Source organism: Vulpes lagopus, chromosome 6 (assembly GCF_018345385.1).
Source record: "Vulpes lagopus strain Blue_001 chromosome 6, ASM1834538v1, whole genome shotgun sequence".
Classification (NCBI taxonomy): Eukaryota; Metazoa; Chordata; class Mammalia; order Carnivora; family Canidae; genus Vulpes; species Vulpes lagopus.
The window spans coordinates 87629415-87651753 of NC_054829.1; the positions used below are offsets into that span (position 1 = coordinate 87629415).

The following is a 22339-nucleotide window of genomic DNA, read 5'->3' on the forward strand; positions in this document are numbered from 1 at the left end:
AAATTTTTTTTAGGTGTTCATTGCAACTCAGTAACTTCTGCGTCCCATGTGGATTGGGTTGTTACTTGAGTCTGTCTCCCCATGAGTAAAGAGACTTGTATTCCTGAGGATGGAATACCAGCTTTTCTGTATTTCCGTATTGTTTCCACCTTTGCAGAAGGTACAAAAACAGAAAGACTAATGAAAGCACTAGGAATATGTTAGTTTTTCATTTTTTTTTTTTTTTTTTTTAAGATCAAAGCCCTTTGGAGCATTTTTTTTTTTCAACTGGAGCATATTTTTTCAGGTATTCTAGTAGACTATGAGGTGGAGAGATGGCAGTCTCCAAAGGAATATTACTGACATTTAAGTTTGGGTCTTTTTGTAATTTAAATTTTTTCCAGGTGGGCTAGCACAAAGAGATCAGAGTTGTTCAGCTTTACACTTGTTTTTAACTTCTAAATAAAGAAATTTAAATGTAAAAGAATATCCCAAAGTACAGAAAACACTGCAGGTACCCACTCACACAGAAATTCATGATTATCAATATTTTGCCGTTTTTATTTTATGTGTTCCCCCCTACCACCACCTTTTTATTTTTGCTGAAATATTTTTTAAAAATCGTAGGCACCCTATCAGTTCATCCTTTAAGTATTTCAGTATGGCTGAATTTATTTCTTTTTTTTTTTTCTTTTCTGAATTTATTTCTGACAAATAGACACCAGTATAGCCTTCTTGTCTGGTTATGAGACATCATAGTTTGGGGAAATAACAGAAATAGTAGTTTTCAACTAATTATGCTTCTTGAAGGGAAGGCACAGTTGCCATACTGGTGCTGCTTTCACAGGTGTGTGGTTGCTTGTATCCCTGGTACAGGATGTAAGTGGAGGGTGAGTTGAGGGCAGCAAGGATGATGGTATCTGAGTGCTTTTGCCCACAACATGTGCTTTAGCATCTTATTTACATGGACCTTTTTGGAATTGAAATTTTAGCTTCTGAATGAGTCTTTGAGGAAAAATCAGATCAAGCTTTACCAAAAAAAAAAAAAAAAAAAAGCTCTAGGGATTCTTGTACAGCTCCTGCTCTTTCCAGAAATGCTTTAATGGATTCTTTTTAAAATCAGTCTTGGGAAACTGTATTTTAGACTAATGTTCATATTCTAGCTGGAGCAGTTTTTAGCTAGTAGGCAGAAGACATAAATACTTGATCAAGGATACATGTTGAAATATGTCTTTTCTTTCTTTCTAAAGATAATTGGTGGTCTCAGGTATGCCCAAAATATTTCATGAAGCTGGTAAACCTCTATAAAGGTGCAGTCGTTTATCTACTGAGAGGAAGAAAGACATTCTTAATTCCTGTACTGTTTAACAATTATATTACAGCAGCTCTCAAGCTCCTGGAGAAATTATATAAGGTGAGCATAGAGAAGAGCCAGTGGGGAGAGGGGTGAATAATAGATGGTAGTCTCAAACCTACTGAGGTTGTCCATGGAGAGCCCCTTTTCAGTTGTCTGGGTTTCAGTTTTCCTTATTTTGTTCTTTATTAGGTAAATCTCAAAGTGAAGCATGTGGAATATGATACATTTTACATTCCTGAGATTTCCAACCTTGTGGACATTCAGGAAGACTACCTCATGTGGTTCTTGCATCAAGCAGGCATGGTAAGAATTCATGTAAAGCATATTTTAAAGCTTTAGTCTTTTCTCAGAGTACAAATAAAGATAAGAGGAGCACATCTGAGCCCTATAATTTGTCCTTCATTTTGGTGTTAATGTCACAGTGTTTTGGCTTTGCATTCTTGAATCTTGGTAGTGCTTTGAGAAATCATAAACGGTCAGTAAGGAGTCATAAATGGGTAGTCAGTGAGAATGGCACAAATCTTAATTAGTTGCCAACATTTTAAAAATTAAGGTATCTAAAGTAGTCATAGCTATAGAAGCCGAAAATAGGGTGATGGTTGCTGGAGCTTAAGGGAAGTGGAGAGTTGTTTAGTAAGGAGATAACTTGAGTTTTGCAAGATGAAAAAGTTCTGGAGATCTGCTGCAAAATAATGTGAATACGGTTCACCCTACTAAATTATATACCTAAAAATGGTAAAGATGGCAAACTTTATGTTGTGTGTCTTTTACCACAAAAACGTCAAGATGCGTAAAATGAATTTCTATCTTTTCTTGAAACTTAGAAGATCTGGCAACATAACTTGTCCTCCCAGATGGTATCAATTGGCTGGAGTTCAATAGTGGCTCTTTAGACGAGGTTTATATGTGGCACAGTCCCCACTGCCACTTGATTTTGACATTGAGGAAAGGATCATTTGCTAATTACCATCTTCTAATAGCTAGCTTTCTTCAGTGTCTTATGTTGGCTCCTTAATTCTGAAGGCCACCTCTGATTTGGGATTTTGGAGTATGAAGATGTCACATATCCTTGACCTAGCTGTCACCATATGTTAGATATACCATCCAAGGGGTTGTGGATTCCTGCCTGCCACCATGACTTGGGAAGAAGTGCTGTTTGATTGCAGACTGGCTTGGGATCTATGCAAGGGTTTATAGGACCTTCTATCTGTGGAGTAAGTGTAAAATTGAGTTGTGTCAAGAAACAGAATGACGATTTGGTTACTGTATTTAGTGAAGTAATATGCGGCAGATACATTGCATGTGACTCCTTGCCAGTTTAACAGATTCATCACCAACACTGAGGCAGTATTTTTCCATGTAGCATTTTTGGAGGTCAGTATCAGTATGTGATAGCAAGGCCTGTAAATAGGTTTATTTAACTTAGAAGATTATTTTCCTTGTCAAATAATAGATGATCAGGGCTAGACACAATAATGTGTTTTTAATAAGCTTTATGATAACCTTGATAAAACAAAATACTCTTCAATAAAAATGGGGTCGAATCTTCTAAGTTAGGTTTACATGGGAAATTTAACATGCAAGCTAACAATGAACTCTGCTTTCACCTGTTAATTTAGAAATTGTAAAAAGCTTTTCTGTTTTATCAACTCGTGAGTAATTAGTCATGGGATAATAAAATGTTAAGAGCTGAAATAAGCTTTATGAATTATTTAGGCTGTTTTGTTTCTAGGTGAGGAATTGGAGGCCCAGAGAAGTTAAACAATTTTTCCAATTGCTTAAGCAATTTAGTTAGCTTCATAAAAGCCAATTCTTCTGACTTTGAATCTACCTTTCTGTGACTGGATGCTGAATAGAATACCTCTAATGAATGCTAATTCTTTTTGCCACTGAAAAAGCTGTTGCTGGTGTTAGAAATGTAGCTTATCATGATTGCAGTCTGTGAATGGCAGTACTTAAGTGAGCAACTTTGGCTTTCTTTTAGATTCCACACAGAAGTGATACCATATAGTATTTGTCTTTCCGTTTAGCTCATTTCACTTGGTATAATGCCCTTCACGTTCACACATGTTGTTGCAAATGGCAGAATTTCCTTCTTTTTTATGGCTGAATAATATTCCTGTGTGCTTGCATGTGTGTGTGCATATGCGTGTATATACACCATAATAAATAGTTTTACATGTTGAATTTTTAGCATGGTAGTAGCCAAGGCAGTCTAGCATATAGTTCAGAGCACATGTTGTAGTCAAAAAGAACTGGATTCAGATCTCAATGGTGGCCTACCTTTGTTACCTTGAACAAGTTACTTAATTTCTATAGTCCTGGTGTCCTTATTTGTAAATAAGAATTATGACACTATCATGAGAATTAGATGGGATAAAGCATGCAAAGGCTTTACTTGGCAGAGTACTTAGTGTGTGGCATATATAATAAGCCCTCAATAACTATTTTTCAGTAAGCAGCTCTTGGGCACCTGTATGTCATGAGCCTGCTGGTCACTAGGGATGGAAACATGTATAGCACGTGGTGGCTACCTCTGTGGGGTATTCAGTGCAGAGGCAGCAGTGAAAAAGGCATTACAAAACTGTGTAACACTTATGTGTAAAGGACTATGGAGCACAAAAGGAACATTCTAAAGTGCCTGATTTTGTTTGTTTTAAAGATTAAAAAAAAATTATTCCAGAGAGAGAAAGCAAGCAAAGGAAGGAGCAGAGAGAGGGACAAGCAGACTCCACACTGAGTGTGGAGCATGATGTGGGATTCCATTTCAGGACTCTGAGACTTAACTGATTGAGCTGCCCAGGTGCTCTGATATTTGCTCATTTTAAAGAAGTGGTAGTGGTTTTTTAATTTTAGTTAATAAACCACCATCTTCTAAACTTGAAAACCAAAGAGCACGTAGAATGAGTGACTTCCTGGGCTCCCACAGAGGGCAGCACAAGGGAGAAAGTCAGTGACACAGAGTAAATGCTTCAGAGGTAAAAACTAGAATCCACTTGACATCTTGCTGGATGTGTCCCATGGGGACAGTGTTTTGGCTTCAGGTACTGGGTTGTGCATGGGCGAGACACCGCAACTATTTTGCCTCAGTATGCAGTGATGCTGGGAAGCCAGATTTGCTTGTGGTCCTGCAGGCACGCCTGGTGGCAGGCCCCAAGGCAGTGTTAGTTGTGTGTTGTTCTCCTCATGCCGCACGGGTTTGTACAGTACTTCCTGTCCCCAGCCACAGCCACACTTAGGAAATGTTGACTTGGAATTAAAAAAAGAAGAAAAGAATATTCCCAACTACCCCATTCTGCACCATGTGCTTTTTTGGTGCTTCTGTTTAATACACTTTTGTGTTTTTTTTTTATTTTTTATTTTTATTTATTTGTTCATGAGAGACAGAGAGAGAGAGAGAGAGAGAGAGAGAGAGAGGCAGAGACCTAGGCAGAGGGAGAAGCAGGCGCCATGCAGGGAGCCTGATGTGGGACTTGATTCCGGGCCTTCAGGATCATGCCCTGGGCTGAAGGCAGGCGCTAAACCGCTGAGCCACCCAGGGATCCCCTGTTTAATACACTTCTGAAAGTGAGATAAGGTCGCCGCATAACCCCGTTTCAAGCAGGAACACTTGAAATATCCATCATTAATACTTTGCTAGTTTTATGTTTGTTAGACTCGTTTTTGGGGGAGTGGATGCCCCTCCTCCCTGACAGGATCTCATATCTTAACAGTTCGTACACATCCTTCTAGGTTAGGGAGAGCAGCCATAGAGTAAAATCATAATGCTGCTCTTTGAACATTTATGTTATGTAATACAGAAATGCCAGTACTAATAACATTTCTAAAATATTTAGCATTTACAAAGTAAAAATCTGTGAAATCAAATAATTATATTTCAAGTACAAAAACACACAGACTAATACAAAATTATAGACTTTCTATATGTAAGTAGACCTTTATAGGGGCTCTTGGGTGGCTCAGTCAATTAAGCAAATAGCTCTTGATTTCAGCTTGGGTCATGAGATTGAGCCCTGCATCTGGCTCTGTTTTCAGCCGGGAATCTGCTTGGGATTCTCTCTCCCTCTGCCCCTCCCCACCTCCAACTTTCTCACTGTCTCTCTAGAGTAAATCGATAAATCTTGAAAAATAAAAATAAATATACCTTCATATGGGTCTGTTCCTTCTTTTGACTGAAGAGCCTTCCTTCCTTTGCCTCCTTTAGACGTGGCACTGTGGCCCTCCCCTGGAGGGAGGAGAGTTCTATCGACCATCAACTGGCCTTGGGTCTGGTTCCTAACTCAGGCAGTTCTGGATTTTTTTGCAGCCAACTCCCCTACCTGAGAGGATAGTAACCTTGCCTTCAATTTAACTTCTGTCCTTCTGCAAAAGGGCGTACTTCCAAAACTGGGCTCTTGGAGGGGTGAAGGCATCTGGTAAGGGGCGAGGGGAGGGACCAGGACTGAGGAGGTAGATGTCTGAGGGGCCTGGGAGGGCTTGTTGTGGGGTTTTCAGCAATAGGGCAGCAGAATAGTTGGAAAACTGCAGTGGGCCTGGAGAGAGCCAGGATCAACAGACAGAACTGCTGACTGATGTCTGAAATCGCTATACTGTTCTAACAAAAATACCAGTATCTCTGAATACTAAGTATGTTGGGATGCTGTAATGCCAGCAACTGTTTTTGTAGTCACTGTGGTCATTTCTCTCCCAGTCACTTTTACATTTGAAGTGTTCAAAACTTTATTGTGCTTTATAGACCAACACATGTTAAAGATCTCTTTTCTCTTGAGAATAAACAAATAATGCTTAGATTAAATAATCTATTCTGAGAGAAAGATTAGAAAATTCTGCATATTGCCACAGCTTGTAAACTCCCTTCCCTAGGATGCTTCTACTTCAGGTACCTAGACTTAGAAGATCACTTTGTGAAGTGCTGTTTTATGGTGTGTGGACTTCTTAAAATTTTAGTGATTACAATTCCTAAATTCAAAGTAATTAGATATATAGATAATGAGAATGAGCCAAATTAGCCTGGCTTACATATGCTTGATTCCATACCTTGTCTCACTGGACTAGAATCATCTCTCCAGTTAGGGTTTCTTAGTTTACAGAAATGTTCTGAGGTCTCTAAAGGAACCTAGTTCCAAAGGATTAGCAGGATGGATTTTAATGAAAATTGCTATTAAATGATTTTATCGAATACACACAAACACAAAAGGAGGTAGTTATACACTTCTTATTCAGTAGCCTTTAAACAATTACAGAACCAAACCAAATCTGCAAATTGAAGTACAGACAACTCTAAAATCAATAAAATGCATATTCACCTCATGATTAAATATTGCAGCAGAAATGTCTTATTGAAACCCATTGCATTGTGGAGAGGAACTGCCAGCTCCCAGGCTTTGGGTGCCTGAGTTCCCCGGCCTGTCAGCCCTGGGATGACTCAGCTCTATTCTCTTTTCAGAAGCTATTAAACCTTCCTTCATGCAGTAGTCCTGGACTATTCTGGCCTTTTCTTGGGCACAGATGCATCACTTACAAAGGAAGACTGCTTTTCTTCTTTTTCATTTCCCTTCGACAAGTATATATAATGTGGTACCAGTGCAATCATTAAAATAAGTGAATATCATCATAAGGAGGTTATTCATGCATTTTCATTAATTTTGTTTAGAATGTCATTTTAAAGAACCCAGAGAATTCATAGAGCACTCTCAAATCTCTGAGAATAAGTCTGCAGTTTTCTATTTGAGAAATACTGCTACAGTCAATAGAATGTATATTGTTGATGGTTTTGTTTCTATTAAATCAATAAATGTTACATAATCTAACAACTTTCAGAAAAAAAAATTTTTCTTGGTAAATGAAATGGTAACAAAACTTGTAGATATGTTTCTTTTGTGATTGTTATTCCTGTCCTCAAAATTTTATTTAGATTTATTCACATATTGATGGAATATCTTCTATAGGTTAAGCTCTGGTCTAAGTGCTAAGTCAGGGACAGGTTTCTAAATATTTGTTTTTCCTAGTCATAACAATTGTGTGTGTGTGTGTGTGTGTGTAAGAAGGAGATGTAACAAGTAAAATGCAGTCTGTTTCATCCATTTTACCCAACAAAATTAGTGTCTGAAGTAAAGATTGTAAAGCTTCTGTTTTGGAATTAGATTTTTATAAAAGAGTATTCTATTAATGCTATAAATTATGGAATCAGTGAACTGGTCATTAAAGGTCTCTTAAAATTTTTTTAATTGTTTTTATATTTTTTCTCAGTCTATACCCATCAAAACATCTGGTCTGTTCCATCAAAAATCTAATCAGCCATTCAAATGGTGTTTACTCTCTGCATGACCAAATAGTCGGATTGATTATATGTTTTGTTACTTATATTTTATATTTGCAAGGGGTAGAAAGTTCAGGTTTTACAATCCAAGTAAGAAACTTTTTATTTTTCTTTATCCAGAAGACTAGACCATCTATAATACAGGTAAATGATCCTTTTTTCATTTACTTATATATTTTTCCAGCAGTATTCTCTATGGAACATTATTATATTGCCAATAATATGTTTTATTCTAGGATACTGTAACACTTTGTTCCTACCCTTTCATTTTTGATGCCCAAGCCAAGACCAAAATGTTGCAGACTGATGCTGAACTACAGATGCAGGTATCATATTTTAAAAATAATTTCCTCTTCTTACTGTGTTTTCTTCATTCTGAACATTTAGTTGTAACTTTTAATAACAGGAGAGGGTATAACAGGGCCATTGTAACTTTTTAGAACTATTATAAGTTTTTTCAACAATTTTATGTTGAGTATAACACATACATGAATGCATGTTTACCCGGATCAGGAGTTGGCAAGCATTTTCATAAAGGGCCATATAGTAAATATTTTAGTCTTTGTGGACCATGCAGTCTATCTCAACTATTCAACTATTTCATGTTGTAACACAGAAAGCAGTGATAGACAATAAGTGAATGAATGAGCACAGCATTTTTCCAGTATAATTTTCTGTACACTGAAATTTGAATTTTATATAATTTTCACTTGTGAACATTTTTTTTCATGTTTTCCAATTACTTAAAAATGAAAAAAAAATGTTATTTTAAGAGCTGTATAAAAACAGGCAGTGGGCTGGATTTGGTCTGCAGGCCATCATTTGCTGCCCTGGTAGAGATAGGGCAATAATTAAATGGAGCTTGGTAATTCTTTATTGAATAAAAACTTAAGTTACAGAGATTTGTTTATTTTAAATATACAGTTTTATTATAAAATATAATTGGTTTTGATAAGCCTACAAAGAATTAATAATCCAAATCTACCAGTTCCTGTTGGTGTATTACCTTATTCATCCCTCTCTCTCTCTGGCTCTCACTCTCTGTGTGCACCGGTACATATGTCCGTTTTCACAGTGACCTATGATATTGTTAATTTAAAGTTTTTTAGAGAAAGTAAACAGTTTTCAAAGAACAAAAGCTACTTAACAAATGACTATTAGGTTTCTTTAGTGCCATTTTGAAAGTCATGGTTTTTACCAACTCTCCATCATGTTTCTTCTACTCTGACAATTACCTCAGTCTTAATTAGCTGGTCTCAGTCATTTTCGTGGAACTGGTTATGGGTCATATGGTTCATAAACTGTTTCATTTAGTTTCTTTTGGTTCACATTAGGAAGATCTATGTGTTTTATAAACAGGAGTAACTTAGAAAATCTGGAAAAGTTAAGAGGAAAAATTAGAAAGAACAAAATGGAGATGCAGTCCACTTGCTCCCTATGCATCCCAGGTCCGAAGGCACAGCAGGCTATTGTCCCATCCACACTCACACGTGTACTCTGAGTAATTGTGTTCCTGGGTCTGCTGTTCCAGGTCGCGGTCAACGGAGCTAACTTGCAGAATGTCTTCATGCTTCTCACCTTGGAGCCTCTGCTGGCCAGAAGCCCCTTCCTGGTCCTTCACGTTCGCAGGAACAACCTCGTTGGAGATGCCCTAAGAGAGCTGAGCATTCATTCTGATATTGATTTGAAAAAGCCTCTCAAAGTGAGCCCTTCATTTTATTCCTCTAAATATTTCCAGGGTTTTCTTTAAATAGTGTCGATGAAACAGCAAAGGTCTTATTATTAAAATTGTGGAGTACAACCATTCATTATTTCATTCATTTTAAAAGAATTTAATCACCTCCTGTCAAATCATCAAACAGAACATCTCAACATAACATACACTAAGAATGCCGGTGGATTACTTGAGGGATCATAGGGCTTTCTTCGTCCACTCTTGGGTGTACCTGCCCCACCTCTACCAGAAACAAGAGCAAAACTAAAGGTTCAACTAGGTGAAACTATCAAGTCAGCATCCAGGAAGTCTTTGGTTGTCAAATATTGAAGAGAAAGAAGAAAAAATGTAGAATGGAAAGGTAGTGCAATTGTCTGGGAAGCTGTTGACCTATCATAATAGACACTCTTAGTTCCCTGAAATTACTGAATTAAATTTTTTCTTTCCTCATAGACTATGTATTTGTGTCACTACTTATTGTATTCCCAGGGCTTAGCACAATGCTTGGCACACAGTAAGTGTTTGATAAGTGTTTAATGGATTATTTGAAATAATTTTCTTAAGCCCTTTATTTTTCATTTCAGATGATTTCCAGATCTCTGTTGCCATTCCTATCGTAAACTCTGATTTCCAAAAGGTAGTAGGCAAGAAATTGATGGTCTCCATGCCATTGTCACCCTTTCCAGAACATCCTATGAGGGGCATTGGTCTCCTCAGTCTGCCTGGGAGTTCTCCCAGGAACTTCTGTGTTAGATTTTTGATATTGCAGAAAGAGGGGGCCTCCCTTTGTCCCCTGTTTTCAATCAGTAATCAGATGAGACACTTACTGCTTCGCAGCACATCTGAGTTAAGTATTCCCCTGGCATCAGAATCCTGGTGTGTGTCCCCCACCTTTGCTCCTGCCTTGCTCTTAGCAGCCGGGAACTCAACCACAAGGATATACTTTTTCAAATGCTAGTTTTAGCTTGTGTCTGAGTCTTTGCCTATAAAGTGAGGATGGTAATAGCAATCCCTACGAATGAGGCTGTTCTGAGGATTAAGTTAATAGAGTTTAAATGCTGGCATGAAACAAACTCTCAATAAATCTCATTTGGCTTTTTGTCTCATTTGTTGGCTTGCTGTAGCTGTTACTGTGATAATCCTTGTGGGTCCAGGATGCCCTGTATAGATCTGATTATAGCCCTCACAGAACCCAAGTCTCTACCTCCTTAGAATGTTCTCCTTCCTTCCTGATAAGCATCAGTTACTTCAAGAGCCCCACTGAGAGATTTCTTCAGAAAAAAAGAAAGTGTTCCTTTACTCAATTTAATCATTGCTTTTCTCTGTGTGTCTGGACATGAACCTCTCAATATATTTGACTCTCTGAAAATAAAATATAGGAGCACCCAGGTGGCTCAGTCAGTTAAGCTGCTGCCTTTGGCTCAGGTTATGACCTCAGGGTTCTGAGATGGAGCCCTGCATTGGGTTCCCTGCTTAGCCGGGAGTCTGCTTTTCCCTCTCTCTGCACCTCCTCCTGCTTGTACTCTCTCATTCTCTCTCTCAAGTAAATAACATCTTTAAAAGAAAATATATTCTCCAGTTGACTCTTTTATGTTTGCCTTACTGCCCCAAATAGATGGTAAACTTCTGACTTCCTTTGTATCCCTTGGAGTACCTAGTAGAAATTTTGTGTGTCTTTAAGTGTTAATAATCAGCACATACACCTTACAGTTTTCATTGCATTAATGTATTCTCTGTTATATATTTCTTCCTTTGTCCTGACTTTGGAAAGAATTTGCTAAAAAAAGATAAAACATCAAAGATTTTCCTGAAGTATTAATTTTACTTTCATTATTTTAAGGTAATCTTTGATGGTGAAGAAGCAGTGGATGCTGGTGGTGTTACAAAGGAGTTCTTTCTTTTACTGTTAAAAGAACTTTTGAATCCTATCTATGGAATGTTTACCTACTATCAGGATTCAAATCTCTTGTGGTTTTCAGATACGGTAAGTTAGTGATACTGCAATTAAACAGATGGATTGTGTTAGACTTTCTTTTTGTGGTCACACCGATCCCTTGACTTCTGACTTTATAAAGGGGAGTATAGCAAAGATAATGTAAACAATCTAAATAATGTATCTAGTCTTCATTTTTCACTTGTTGCCAAGATCTCATGTGTTTTGTCACCCGTCAGCCCTATTTCCTTTTCTAGTAGGTAGGATCCAGGTTTTATTATTCTTTGAAGGATAAAAAGAACACAGCATGGTGAAGAAATGAGTTTTATGACATGTAGGAAGTGGTAGTCAAGTATGTCTTACATTAATAATAATGGTGGCATGAGTGTAAATACTTACACAGATACATGTACACACTTTATTTTTGAAAATTCAGTAGGAGAGCTAAGCTTTAAAATGGCATCTAATTTTAACCAAACTATAATTTAGTTCTTTTTTTCTATTGGAGTTTTCTCCCTAGATCTGCCCTCTTCTAAAAAGGTAGCCATTAGCCACATATAGCTATTTATATTTAAATTTTAGTTAATTAAAATGAAATATTTAAGATTTATTTCCAAAGTTGTGCTAGCCACATTTTAGGTGCTCAGTAGGTATAGCTAGTGGCTGCAGTATGACACACAGTGAAGACTGTTTCCACCATTGCAGAAAATCCTGTTGGACAGTGTTGCTCTAGAAGATTATATAGTATTCTCTGTGTTAGTAGATGAGCTGTGACTTGCTTAACTTTGTCTATGTTGCAGTTTTTGGTGGGATAATTGAACTTTTGTCAGGGTGTTTCTCTGCTTCAGAAGGTAATTAAATATTTATGAGGTCTTTATTCTTTTAATACTGAAAAAATTGTGAGGCAAATGGCAGAGTGTTTTGAGGACTGCAAGCATTGCATTTCTTTTTTTTAACATGTTTGTGTATGTACTGAAAAGTGTTTTGTAGAGCACAATTGGTTTCACTTGATTGGCATAACCTGTGGACTAGCCATCTACAACTCCACTGTGGTTGACCTCCATTTCCCGTTGGCTCTCTACAAGAAGTTACTGAATGTAAAGCCTGGCTTGGAAGACCTAAAGGAGCTGTCACCCACTGAAGGAAGGTACAGAGCTAGAAGATGGGCAGACCGGTGTGGGCAACTGTTCTGGCTGCCTCTGACATAGGGATTAAAGGTTGGAAATACCACATGCATAAGCTTGAGTTTTTCAAACCATATGGTTAGGCTCTCGAGATGCAGGTGCACTACTCCTTGCTTGAGGCATTGCCTGTGGCACTCTGAAGGCAGAGGGGGCAAAGGAAAAGGGAAAGGCAGGTCGTGGTTGCCCAGGGGTACAAGGTAATCTCAGCTTTCCTTATTCTGAACAAAAGATAAAGACTCAGAGATTTGTCATGATCCAGAAATACAGAGGAAGGAAGGACTGAAAAGAGAGCATTTTAAAAAAATTTAATTGAGATATAATTTATGTACCATACAATCCACCTGCTTGAAGTATATGATTCAGTGACTTCTAGTATTGTCAGAATTGTGTAGCTGTCACCACAGTTTTAGAGTCTTGCCTGATAAAGAAACCTGGTCCTCCTTAGTTGTCATCCCCCATGCCCTAGACAACAGCTAATCTATTTCCTGTCTGTGTAGACTTGCCTATTCTGATTATTTCATATAAGTGGAGTCATGTAATATGTGTTCCTTTGTGGCTGGCTTCACAGCATAGTTTCAAGGTCCATCCATGTTGTAACATGTGTCAGTATTGAATTTCTTCTTGTTGCCAAATAATAATCCGTTGGATATCCATATGTATGACATTTTGTTCATCCATTCATTGGTTGATAGCTGATGGAAATTGATGGTTCCCACTTTTCGGCTGTCACAGATGATGCTACCGTGGACATTCTTGTATAGGTTTTTATGTGGATATAAGTTTTCTTTCCTCTTGGTTGTATACCTAGGAGTGGGATTGCTGGGGCCATATGGTAGTCCTGTGTTTAGTCTTTTGAGGGACCGCCAGACTGTTTTCCAGAGTAGTGGAGTCATATTTTTATGCTATTCTCTTTCTGGCTCTTAAAACTCCTTTGATTCTGAGTTTTTCTGCCTTGATTTCAGGTAGCATAAGATCAGATATATAAAAAACACCATATCCTTGGATTTCTGTAAACAGTATAATCCTTTGGGTTTAAAAGGAAGGAACAGCCTGTTTTATGGAAAAAGAATACCGATTTTAAGATGGAGATAGAGAAGGGGTTGTTTCTAAGGTCCCCTCTGGCAGTGAGACTGCCACACCACATGTAGGACACCAATACTGAGAAATCATAAAGGATGAGAGAGTTGGGGACCCAGAGAGAGAGGAAAAGAATATGTAGAAGGAATATCGAAAAATAGCCAAGGGTTATTAACTCTGGCAGGGTTAATTTTGGGGTACCTTAAGAAGGCTAGAGAGTGGTTGAAGTGTGTGATTTACTTAGCCAGCCTGACTGAGAAGAATTTATTTGAAGTAGTGATTTTGGGTGATTAATTGGTAGTGGATTTAAATTCCACACTAAGAATTTTCTTCCTGGGCACCTCTTAATGGAATTGGACGTGGAGCTCACTAAAGAAGGAAGTGTGGATGAGATTTGATTACAAGAACATATTCTCTTAAAAGCTAGGATATGACCATTGTCGCATAAATGTAAGTCTTGTTTTAAGAGTATATGTTTGTGTTCATTAGTGTGGCAGGTAATAGAGTGTCTTTACCATACAGAGCCCTTTGAATTGACAAGTAAGCTGTTAAGATTCCTACGTGGAGGGACGCCTGGGGTGGCTCAGTGGTTGAGCATCTGCCTTCAGCTTGGGGCGTGATCCTGGAGTCCTGGGATCCAGTCCCACATCGGGCTCCCTGCATGGAGCCTGCTTCTCTCTCTGCCTGTGTCTCTGCTTCTCTCCCTGTCTCTCATGAATAAATAAATAAAATCTTTAAAAAATAAAAAGATTCCTATGTGGATAAGGTAACTTTGTGGCTTTCTTATGATGGAAGGATTAGTCTAATACATGTGGATGAAGACATTCTGCAGGGCCACTATAGTACCATATCCTCATATTTAGATTTCCAAGCAATATCAGAGTTAAAAGAACCCAAGTGTGGGGATCCCTGGGTGGCGCAGTGGTTTAGCGCCTGCCTTTGGCCCAGGGCGTGATCCTGGAGACCTGGGATCGGGTCCCACGTCGGGCTCCCGGTGCATGGAGCCTGCTTCTCCCTCTGCCTATGTCTCTGCCTCTCTCTCTCACTGTGTGCCTATCATAAATAAAAAAAAAATAAAGTTGTTTAAAAAAAAAAAAAAAAAAAAGAACCCAAGTGTGTCAGATACAAATCTTTCTGAGTTTCTTCATAAATTTAGTAAGATTTGTCAGTGGGAAAAGAGAACAATTAACGAATGTCTTACAGATCTGGCATCTTTTTTTTTTTTTTTTAAGACTTTATGTATTTATTCTAGAGAGGGTGGAGGGAGAGAGAGCAGGGGGAGGAGCAGAGGGAGAGGAACAAGCAGATTCTGCCCTGAGTATGGAGCCTAGTGCCGGGGTTGATCTCAGGACCATGAGATTATGACCTGAGCTGAAACCAAGAGTCGGATGCTCAACTGACTGAACCACCCAGGAGGAGCCCCTGCCTCATATATATATATATATATATATATATATATTTTAGGGTATAAGTAACACAATTTTCTGTCAGTCTGGACTTATGTTTATTCTAGAATCTTCTTTTAGTTTTTCCTTGCAAACAATCTGGATACATGACTAAGGTAGAAACACTATTACAGTATCTAACGTGCCTCTTTTCCTTTCCCTATTATTCTGTGACTAGGAGTCTTCAAGAACTTTTAGATTACCCTGGGGAAGATATTGAGGAGACATTCTGCCTCAATTTCACGGTAAGGATTTCCACAGTTTACTTCTGATTGTGGTGTTCCCCTTCCTCAGGCTCACAAGTCATAAATGAACATAGTTGTTCTCCAGATCAAAGAATAAATTCAGGGTCTTTTCTGAACAAGTATTATTTTAGTTATAATGTCTTGATTGTTAAAATAATTAAGTAAATATGTTGAGTAAATGAATGAATGATTCATCTGTGAACTTAAAATTACTGAAGCACTAGCCCTCTTTACTCTTGATACATAGATTTCTTTTCTAGAGTTCATATTGTTTGCTCTTTGGTTGCATTTATTGGCAACTGCATGCCTTAAAACACAGGATATCTTTTAAGATGCTGATGTTTTCTGAATCAGGTTCTCTTTTCTCAAGAATTTTCTGTGTAATAGGTAATGATTAAGCTACATTTGTTCCTAAAGCTTCTCTCAGTCATTTGGATTCTAGGAAGATAAGTGGTAAACAGAATTGAAATGTCTCTTTTTTCCTCCTGAAATATAGATTTGTCGAGAAAGCTATGGAGTGATTGAACAGAAGAAGCTGATACCTGGGGGAGACAAAGTAACTGTGTGCAAGGATAACAGGTTAGTCCTGACTTTGGACCCTTGCAGATGTTGCTACTTTATTTCTCTGCACTTTTAAGACCAAGATAGAAGTTAAATCTTAATCCCTTCTTCAGAGGAGGCAAGGGTGATGGAGCAAGAATTTGCAGATTATAATTAATTTTTAATATTAGAGAAAGCACCAGCCCTAGATTCCGGAGATAACTATTGTAGATCTAGAAAAATGGAGAGACTTCTTGCATCTTTTCACATTTTTAAAGACCGCTAGAGGAGTCTAATGTAACATTCAGTAACCTTCTTTATCATGTAAACCTTCCAGACTATCCAGGGAGCCTCAGCTTTGGGGAAAATAAGTACCCAACAAAAATGGCTCAGATAATGAAATTAGCTTGATTCCAGGAACCTAATATAGAGGCTAGTCTTGTGTCAAGTAGGTGTTTCAACCAAGACTCAGTAAGAATCCCTTGGAGCTAAACGTACTGTCCTATCTTTATCTGCATAGCATTAATATGTTGTTCACAACAAATGATGTTTATTTTTTCAAATAAGAACAGACTTATATATTCCTTGTAGTCTGATGTTTTTAGAATTGGGAAATTTATGGTAGATCATAGAGTGTTTTTTTCGAACCAGAAGATTTCTCTTTTAGTTTTAGCGGTTGTTTTTATATATATGATATGTATTCAAAGGATGTCTGAGCTTTTGCATCAGGTTTTAGACAAGATAATGTGTGCATCATTTTATAGAAGCTAATAATGGCCAGGCCTATGGCCTGTGGAAGGAGCATTCAGAATGTCTTTATACTGTGATGAGTCATCATAGAGCTCTGTGTGTTTGATACACTGGGTTGTGCAGTGATCTAGTGCAGATGTAGGCCATTGGAATGCAGTCTGTAGTTGAGGCAGTTCTTGGGACTTAATTCTTTTGTATCTTCATAAAAGTATTTCTCTTCGAGTACTTTTTGTCTGCTTTTTTTTCCCCTCTCTTTCTGGGTCTGAATTTTTCCCTCTTCCTGTCTCTGCTTCTCCTTGCCTATCATACTCACTGTCTGTCCTTATTCAATAGATATTTCTTTGTATCAACAATTGTATTGACTGCATAGTTGAGAGACAAACTGTGCAGGAAAACCGAAATATAACATGGTCTCTTTAGGGAGTAAGCTGTTCTCATGAGCCAACCATATTTCAAATGTGCAATAGACTAAATTGGGTGATTGAATCTGAAGAGTTCAGAAAAGTCAGCTTGGACTGGGAGGACAGATATGGCATAGAACTAAGTTGGAAAGCCTCCTAAGATTGAGTAACAGAAAGTAGAGACAAAGACTACAGTAAAAAGTGAAAGGTGCTCCAAAGAGTGATCGCTTAACCTTGGCTGTTATTTTAGGGAGGGAACAGTGAGTGGTGAGTGTGTGGGGTTTGAGTACTGGTTGGGGGACATTGCTAGAGGGACCCATACTAGCTTAGCCTTGGGGTTATTAGATTGTGGAAGTCTTTGGAAATTAGACTTCGTTCAACAGGTAATAAGAAGCCACTGTTGATTTGTGAGCAGAGGAGTTGCATGATAGAAGTAGGTTCCTGGCAAGCTTTCTTTTTTCATGCTTTCTCCACTGTTTATATCTGCTGCTGACACATACATACTCATGGACAGTGCTTAACCCCAAGAATGGTACTCAGAATTAGTGTGGAAGAGTGTGCTTTTGTTTAAAAGGCATGTGGGAGGGGGATGGTGGGGTGGCCCGGTCAGTTGAGCATTGGACTCTTGTTTTCTGGCAAGTTGTGATCTCAGAGTCATGATCCCTGTGTTGTTGGGCTCTGCGCTCATCGCAGAGTCCTCAAGTTTCTCTTTCCCTCTCTCCTGCGCTCTCTCTCTCCCTCCCTCCAATAAATAAATCTTTAAAAAACATGTGGGTTCCTTTTCTCTTACTTTGCAGTTGTTTGCTACTAATTGACTTCAGGGCTGCTCCTACAACACATTTTCAATAAGGATGTTTGGATGCCACAGAGTTTCCTTAAAAGAAAGGCAATACTTAAATCCAAGAGTAAAAAGAAGGGAGCCCGCGTCATTCTCTTACTTGTATTATGAAGCTCCTATTTACATGACTTCTAAAAAGTAGCTTCAAAAGTTTTCAAGTCTTTGTACTTGCTGTAGTTTTAAAAATTGCCAGGCAGAGGGTGGTGGACTCCTGTTTTGATTGCCAACACACTGTGTTTGAGATTAACATGTGGAACTTCTATCTTTGGTGAAATTTAGGTTTTGGCTTTTCTGGGTCACTAGCACTCAGTGAGCACACAGTGAACTCATCCATTCTGTCTTAGGCACTGTGGTACATGCCTTTGCACTAGTGACAGGAGGCAGACCTTATTTCTGTCACACAGTTACCTATTGGAGAGGCTTCTGAGAACCTAGTATAGTTATTGCCACATTGCTTAGTATCACTGTCATGGTGAAGCACAACTGGAAAGGCATGAGTGCATTTCTCTTCTTTTTATTTTGTTCTGCAAAAGCAGAAATCTTACCAGCAAAGCCTATTGAGATCCTGGTAAGAAATGCATACAACTGTGAAAGATTAATCATTGCAGCTGTTTTTCCCTTTTATCTAGTATATGTCATAATCTCATCCCTAGGAGTTGGGGTCCTTTTTGGGAATTTCTTAGATGGACCTAAGAAAACTAGATAAAAGAACTATAAAAATAATGCCTGCTGGATTTTTAACTTGTGGACAATAGAATACACAGATACTGCTGGCATTGAAGCTGTTTTGTTAACAGTGAAGTATTTGCTGTCACCACTGCCCTGGAGGAAAATGCTAGAAAGATACTAATTCTATATCCATAATTTATTATATTTCATTTGATCTTAAAATTGCATTCTGTCCTTGGACAAGAGCTGCAGATATCAAATGAGTTACAAGCATCCAAGTAAAAGAACATTCATGGGTGAATGCTAGTGGCTACATCATAGCTAAATCTTCCCGCAGCTGCTATCACATCTGCATAGTGACTACTCATGGTGAAGTATTTCTCACATTGTGTAACATGGTATTATTACCATTAGTGAAAAATCCACATATCATTTTAGATTCCCCCAAATTGACCTCAATTTAATATAGTCAAATTAAATACAATAGAGGTCTTCTCCCATTTCTGCCATATTAAGGAAGGGATGGGGAAAATAATAAAAAGACCACCTAGTAAGGAATGCAAGTGCTCCAAAGGGCACCCAGAATCCATAGTGAGAACCTGAGGGAAAAAAATCATACGTGACAGACACCTTGAGTTCCTTAAGGTCTGCTGAAATTAGGACTGCTCACAGACTTGAGTTGATCTCTCAAGATAGTCTATAGGACTTTAAGATCTACTTTGTATTTCTCATTGGGCTGTTCTCGGAATAGCAGATAATTAAAATGCCAGTAACATTTCTTGAGTGCTTATATTTATCTAAGTACTTCACATGGAATGCTCCCCACTTCACGGATGCAGAAACTGGGGCACGCGCACAGAGAGGCATGTGTTACTTGTTCAGGGTTACACAGCTAGAAATCTAGGATTCAGAGCCAGGCATTGTGAGTGAGAGCTTGTGCTCCACCCCTCTTCCCCAACCTAGGAAGAAAAATGACTTAGAACGTTTGCTATTTTCCTTTCAGGCACAACTACAGAGTTTTTAAAAAACAAAGTTGGCATAGTTAAAAATAAACTATATATATAAAATTATATGTTGGAATTTTTAAACTTAGCTCGAGACAATGCTTATATTTACCATATATTTACGGACACCCTTCATAATGACTACACAGTCTGCCATGTGAATGTGTATGTTCTGTTCTCTCACTTTGGGGGTATTTGGCTTCTAAATTCTATTTCTCTCCCTCTTCCTTAACTTTTAATAAGACCCATGAAGCATCTTTTGTGTAAAAAGCTTTGTTTGCCTTTAAAATTGCTTTTTAATGATAAGATCTCAAGGGTGAAATTGAATTAGTGTATATCATTTTGAATCAGTTGATAGATGTTTTTGCTAAATTGATTTCACTAATGAATTATATATCAACTTGCATATTATAAGTGTATGAGAGTACTCATTTTACCTAATCCTTATAAACACTGAGTATTCTCTTAAAAAATATTAAATTCTGTTGCATTTGTGAAATTTTGCGTTTCTTGCACATCGAGGCTACTTTTCGTATTCTACACAGCTTTGATGCATTTGACTGTGAATTAGAAATGGACAATATTGTGAATGTACTAAATGCCACTGAATTGTTCATTTAGAAGGCTAATTTTATGTTATGTGAATTTTTCCTCAATAAAAAGTGTTTGTGTACATGTGTATGCACGTGCAAATGTGTCTCTGTGTCTGCCTTGAGTGTAAACTCTCAGGCAGGGAGAACTGCTGTGTCATGCTTTGGTAGTGAGCATCAGGAATGCGACACTTCTGCGTAATGCTCTGAGAGACTAAATTGAATGTGTAATGTGTGCTCCTTTTCTTCCTGCCAGTTATTTGGTGTATTGCTGACAAATTTGGGCATATAATGGATTAACACTGAGTGATAGTGTTTGATCCACCTTGAAGGCAGAGTATCCTGCTGGATATTAACATGCAGGTTTTATGGTTGCCTGAGGAACTATCAAATAAGCAGTGCAGGAAACAGGGTAAATATCAACCCAGTTAGGAAACGTTGTAAACTGCCTGACATTGTGAAGGGCATCGTGAGTGTCCCAGTGTCCTGGGAAAAGTGGCCAACAATGGTGTGACTGGTAGCTAGAAAATCCTACAGCTAAAGTCTTACCCTAAGTGGAAGGAAGACTGCTGGCCAGAGCACTCGGCTGGAAATGCATGTGTTGCAGAACTCACCAGAGCCTGGGTCAACTTAGGTCTGCCCTCTCAGCCCCCTGCCTGCCCCTGGGTCTTTTTGCCCCAACCAGGGTTGTAGTATTTCCTCTTTTTAAACTAGTCTGCTGGCATCCTTTATGTATTCCTGTATTGAGACTAAATGATCTTAAAATTTGTGGGAACTCTTTATTATATTAAGATTGTTAAACCCTTTGCCATTCATATTTATTGTAAATTGTATCCCTAGTTGTTTGCTTTTGAAAATGTGGAGTGCTTGTGTTTAAATCTCTAAAACTTACGAATTTCTGTGTTGTGTCTGTTGATTGTTTCTTTTGGTCTTTTATCACCAATCTCAGCCTTTCCCTGTCCAGTGATTGATAAATACATAATGTATTCTCTTCATTTAAAAAAATTTGGGAGGGGTGGAATTTGTAGTCTAAGGTAAAAATCTGAATTGTTCCTATATTGCTAGCTTCCTTAGCTATTCTTATAGGTAAACGTTAGATTAATTACATTAAGTTCCAGATTCAGTTTGGGTTTTGATTTGAAGTGTGATAAAAGTTAATTTGGGAAGAATTGACACTTTTGTGGTATTCAGTCTTACCATCCAAAGGCCTGTTTTACATTTCTTTCTGATTTTTTCACTTTTCACATAGGTTACACCTATTTTTTGAGGTTTTTATAGATGTTTTATTTCTATTGTGAAAGAATCTTTCCATATATTTTGATCATTATTGGTACCTAGAAATAGTTAATAGTTTTGTATATTTATCTGGCAGCTGGTCAACTGCTCGAATTTAGTCAATGTTAATAATTTTCAGTCATTTTTCTTGGGTTTTCTATATATAATTATATGCTTAGAAAAAAAATTTTCCCCAGTAGTTAGTTAGACTCCTTATTTGTTTCATTCATTTTTTTTTACTAGATGGATTTAGAAAAATATTAAAGGAGTCTCTTATCCCTAGAGATAAGAAATACTGAATTTTATTAGTTTTTGCTTCTATTAAAATAATCATATAATTAAGATAATCATTGACTTCTTGCATAATATGTTACCTTGATTTTCTCTTTTGGCTGGCCTGGTCCTAAGGATGATTAACATTATGTTAAGGTTTAACTCTACTATTGCCAATAGCAACAGGTCAGAGCTGCCTTCCTGTCCTTAAGGAAAAGTGGCATAATTTCACTTGTGTAATTTTAACCCTTAAGTGAAATGGAAGAAATCCATCTGAATTTTTAAGTTTTAGGGGGAGGGTTAATTTTTAGACTATTTTGCTTCATTCAGGATGCCCAGATGTTAAGGTTGAAGTAGCCTTTTTTGCATATGCATAATATCACATGTAAAAGTCTTTTATCTATTCTGGGAGGAAATCAAAACCTTATTTTATATTGAGGAAACCAAAATGAGATAGATTATTGAATTTCCTGTTTTCAAATTAAAGTCCACATTCTTCTCTGAGGAGGAATCAATAAACTTAAGAATATAATGATGTCTGTTTTCTCCCCCTTTTGTACCTGGGGAGGGAAGGAAGATTGAATTTCCAATCAGTGTCTTTATCTTTCATGTAATAATAAAACAATAATTAAATAATAATAGCTGAAATTTCTTGAGCACTGAGTGTGTGTCAGACCTTATCCTACAGAATTTGTGTATTAGCTGACTTGTTCTCCATAATTGTGAGGAAGAGGCTGTTACTATCC

General features: G+C 37.7%; 1 protein-coding gene across 8 annotated transcripts in view; it reads left to right on the plus strand.

Moving 5' to 3' along the window:
• The window catches only part of HERC3 (HECT and RLD domain containing E3 ubiquitin protein ligase 3), a 114486-nt gene that overhangs the window by 71156 nt on the left and 20991 nt on the right, over window positions 1-22339 (plus strand). For all 8 annotated transcript variants that reach the window (XM_041757949.1, XM_041757955.1, XM_041757956.1 and 5 more), the window contains 9 exons: window positions 1230-1393; window positions 1526-1639; window positions 7776-7799; window positions 7892-7981; window positions 9187-9357; window positions 11210-11353; window positions 12283-12449; window positions 15187-15253; window positions 15750-15832. In XM_041757949.1, the coding sequence (XP_041613883.1) occupies window positions 1230-1393; window positions 1526-1639; window positions 7776-7799; window positions 7892-7981; window positions 9187-9357; window positions 11210-11353; window positions 12283-12449; window positions 15187-15253; window positions 15750-15832 (1024 nt within the window). The remainder of the gene's footprint in view (window positions 1-1229; window positions 1394-1525; window positions 1640-7775; window positions 7800-7891; window positions 7982-9186; window positions 9358-11209; window positions 11354-12282; window positions 12450-15186; window positions 15254-15749; window positions 15833-22339) is intronic.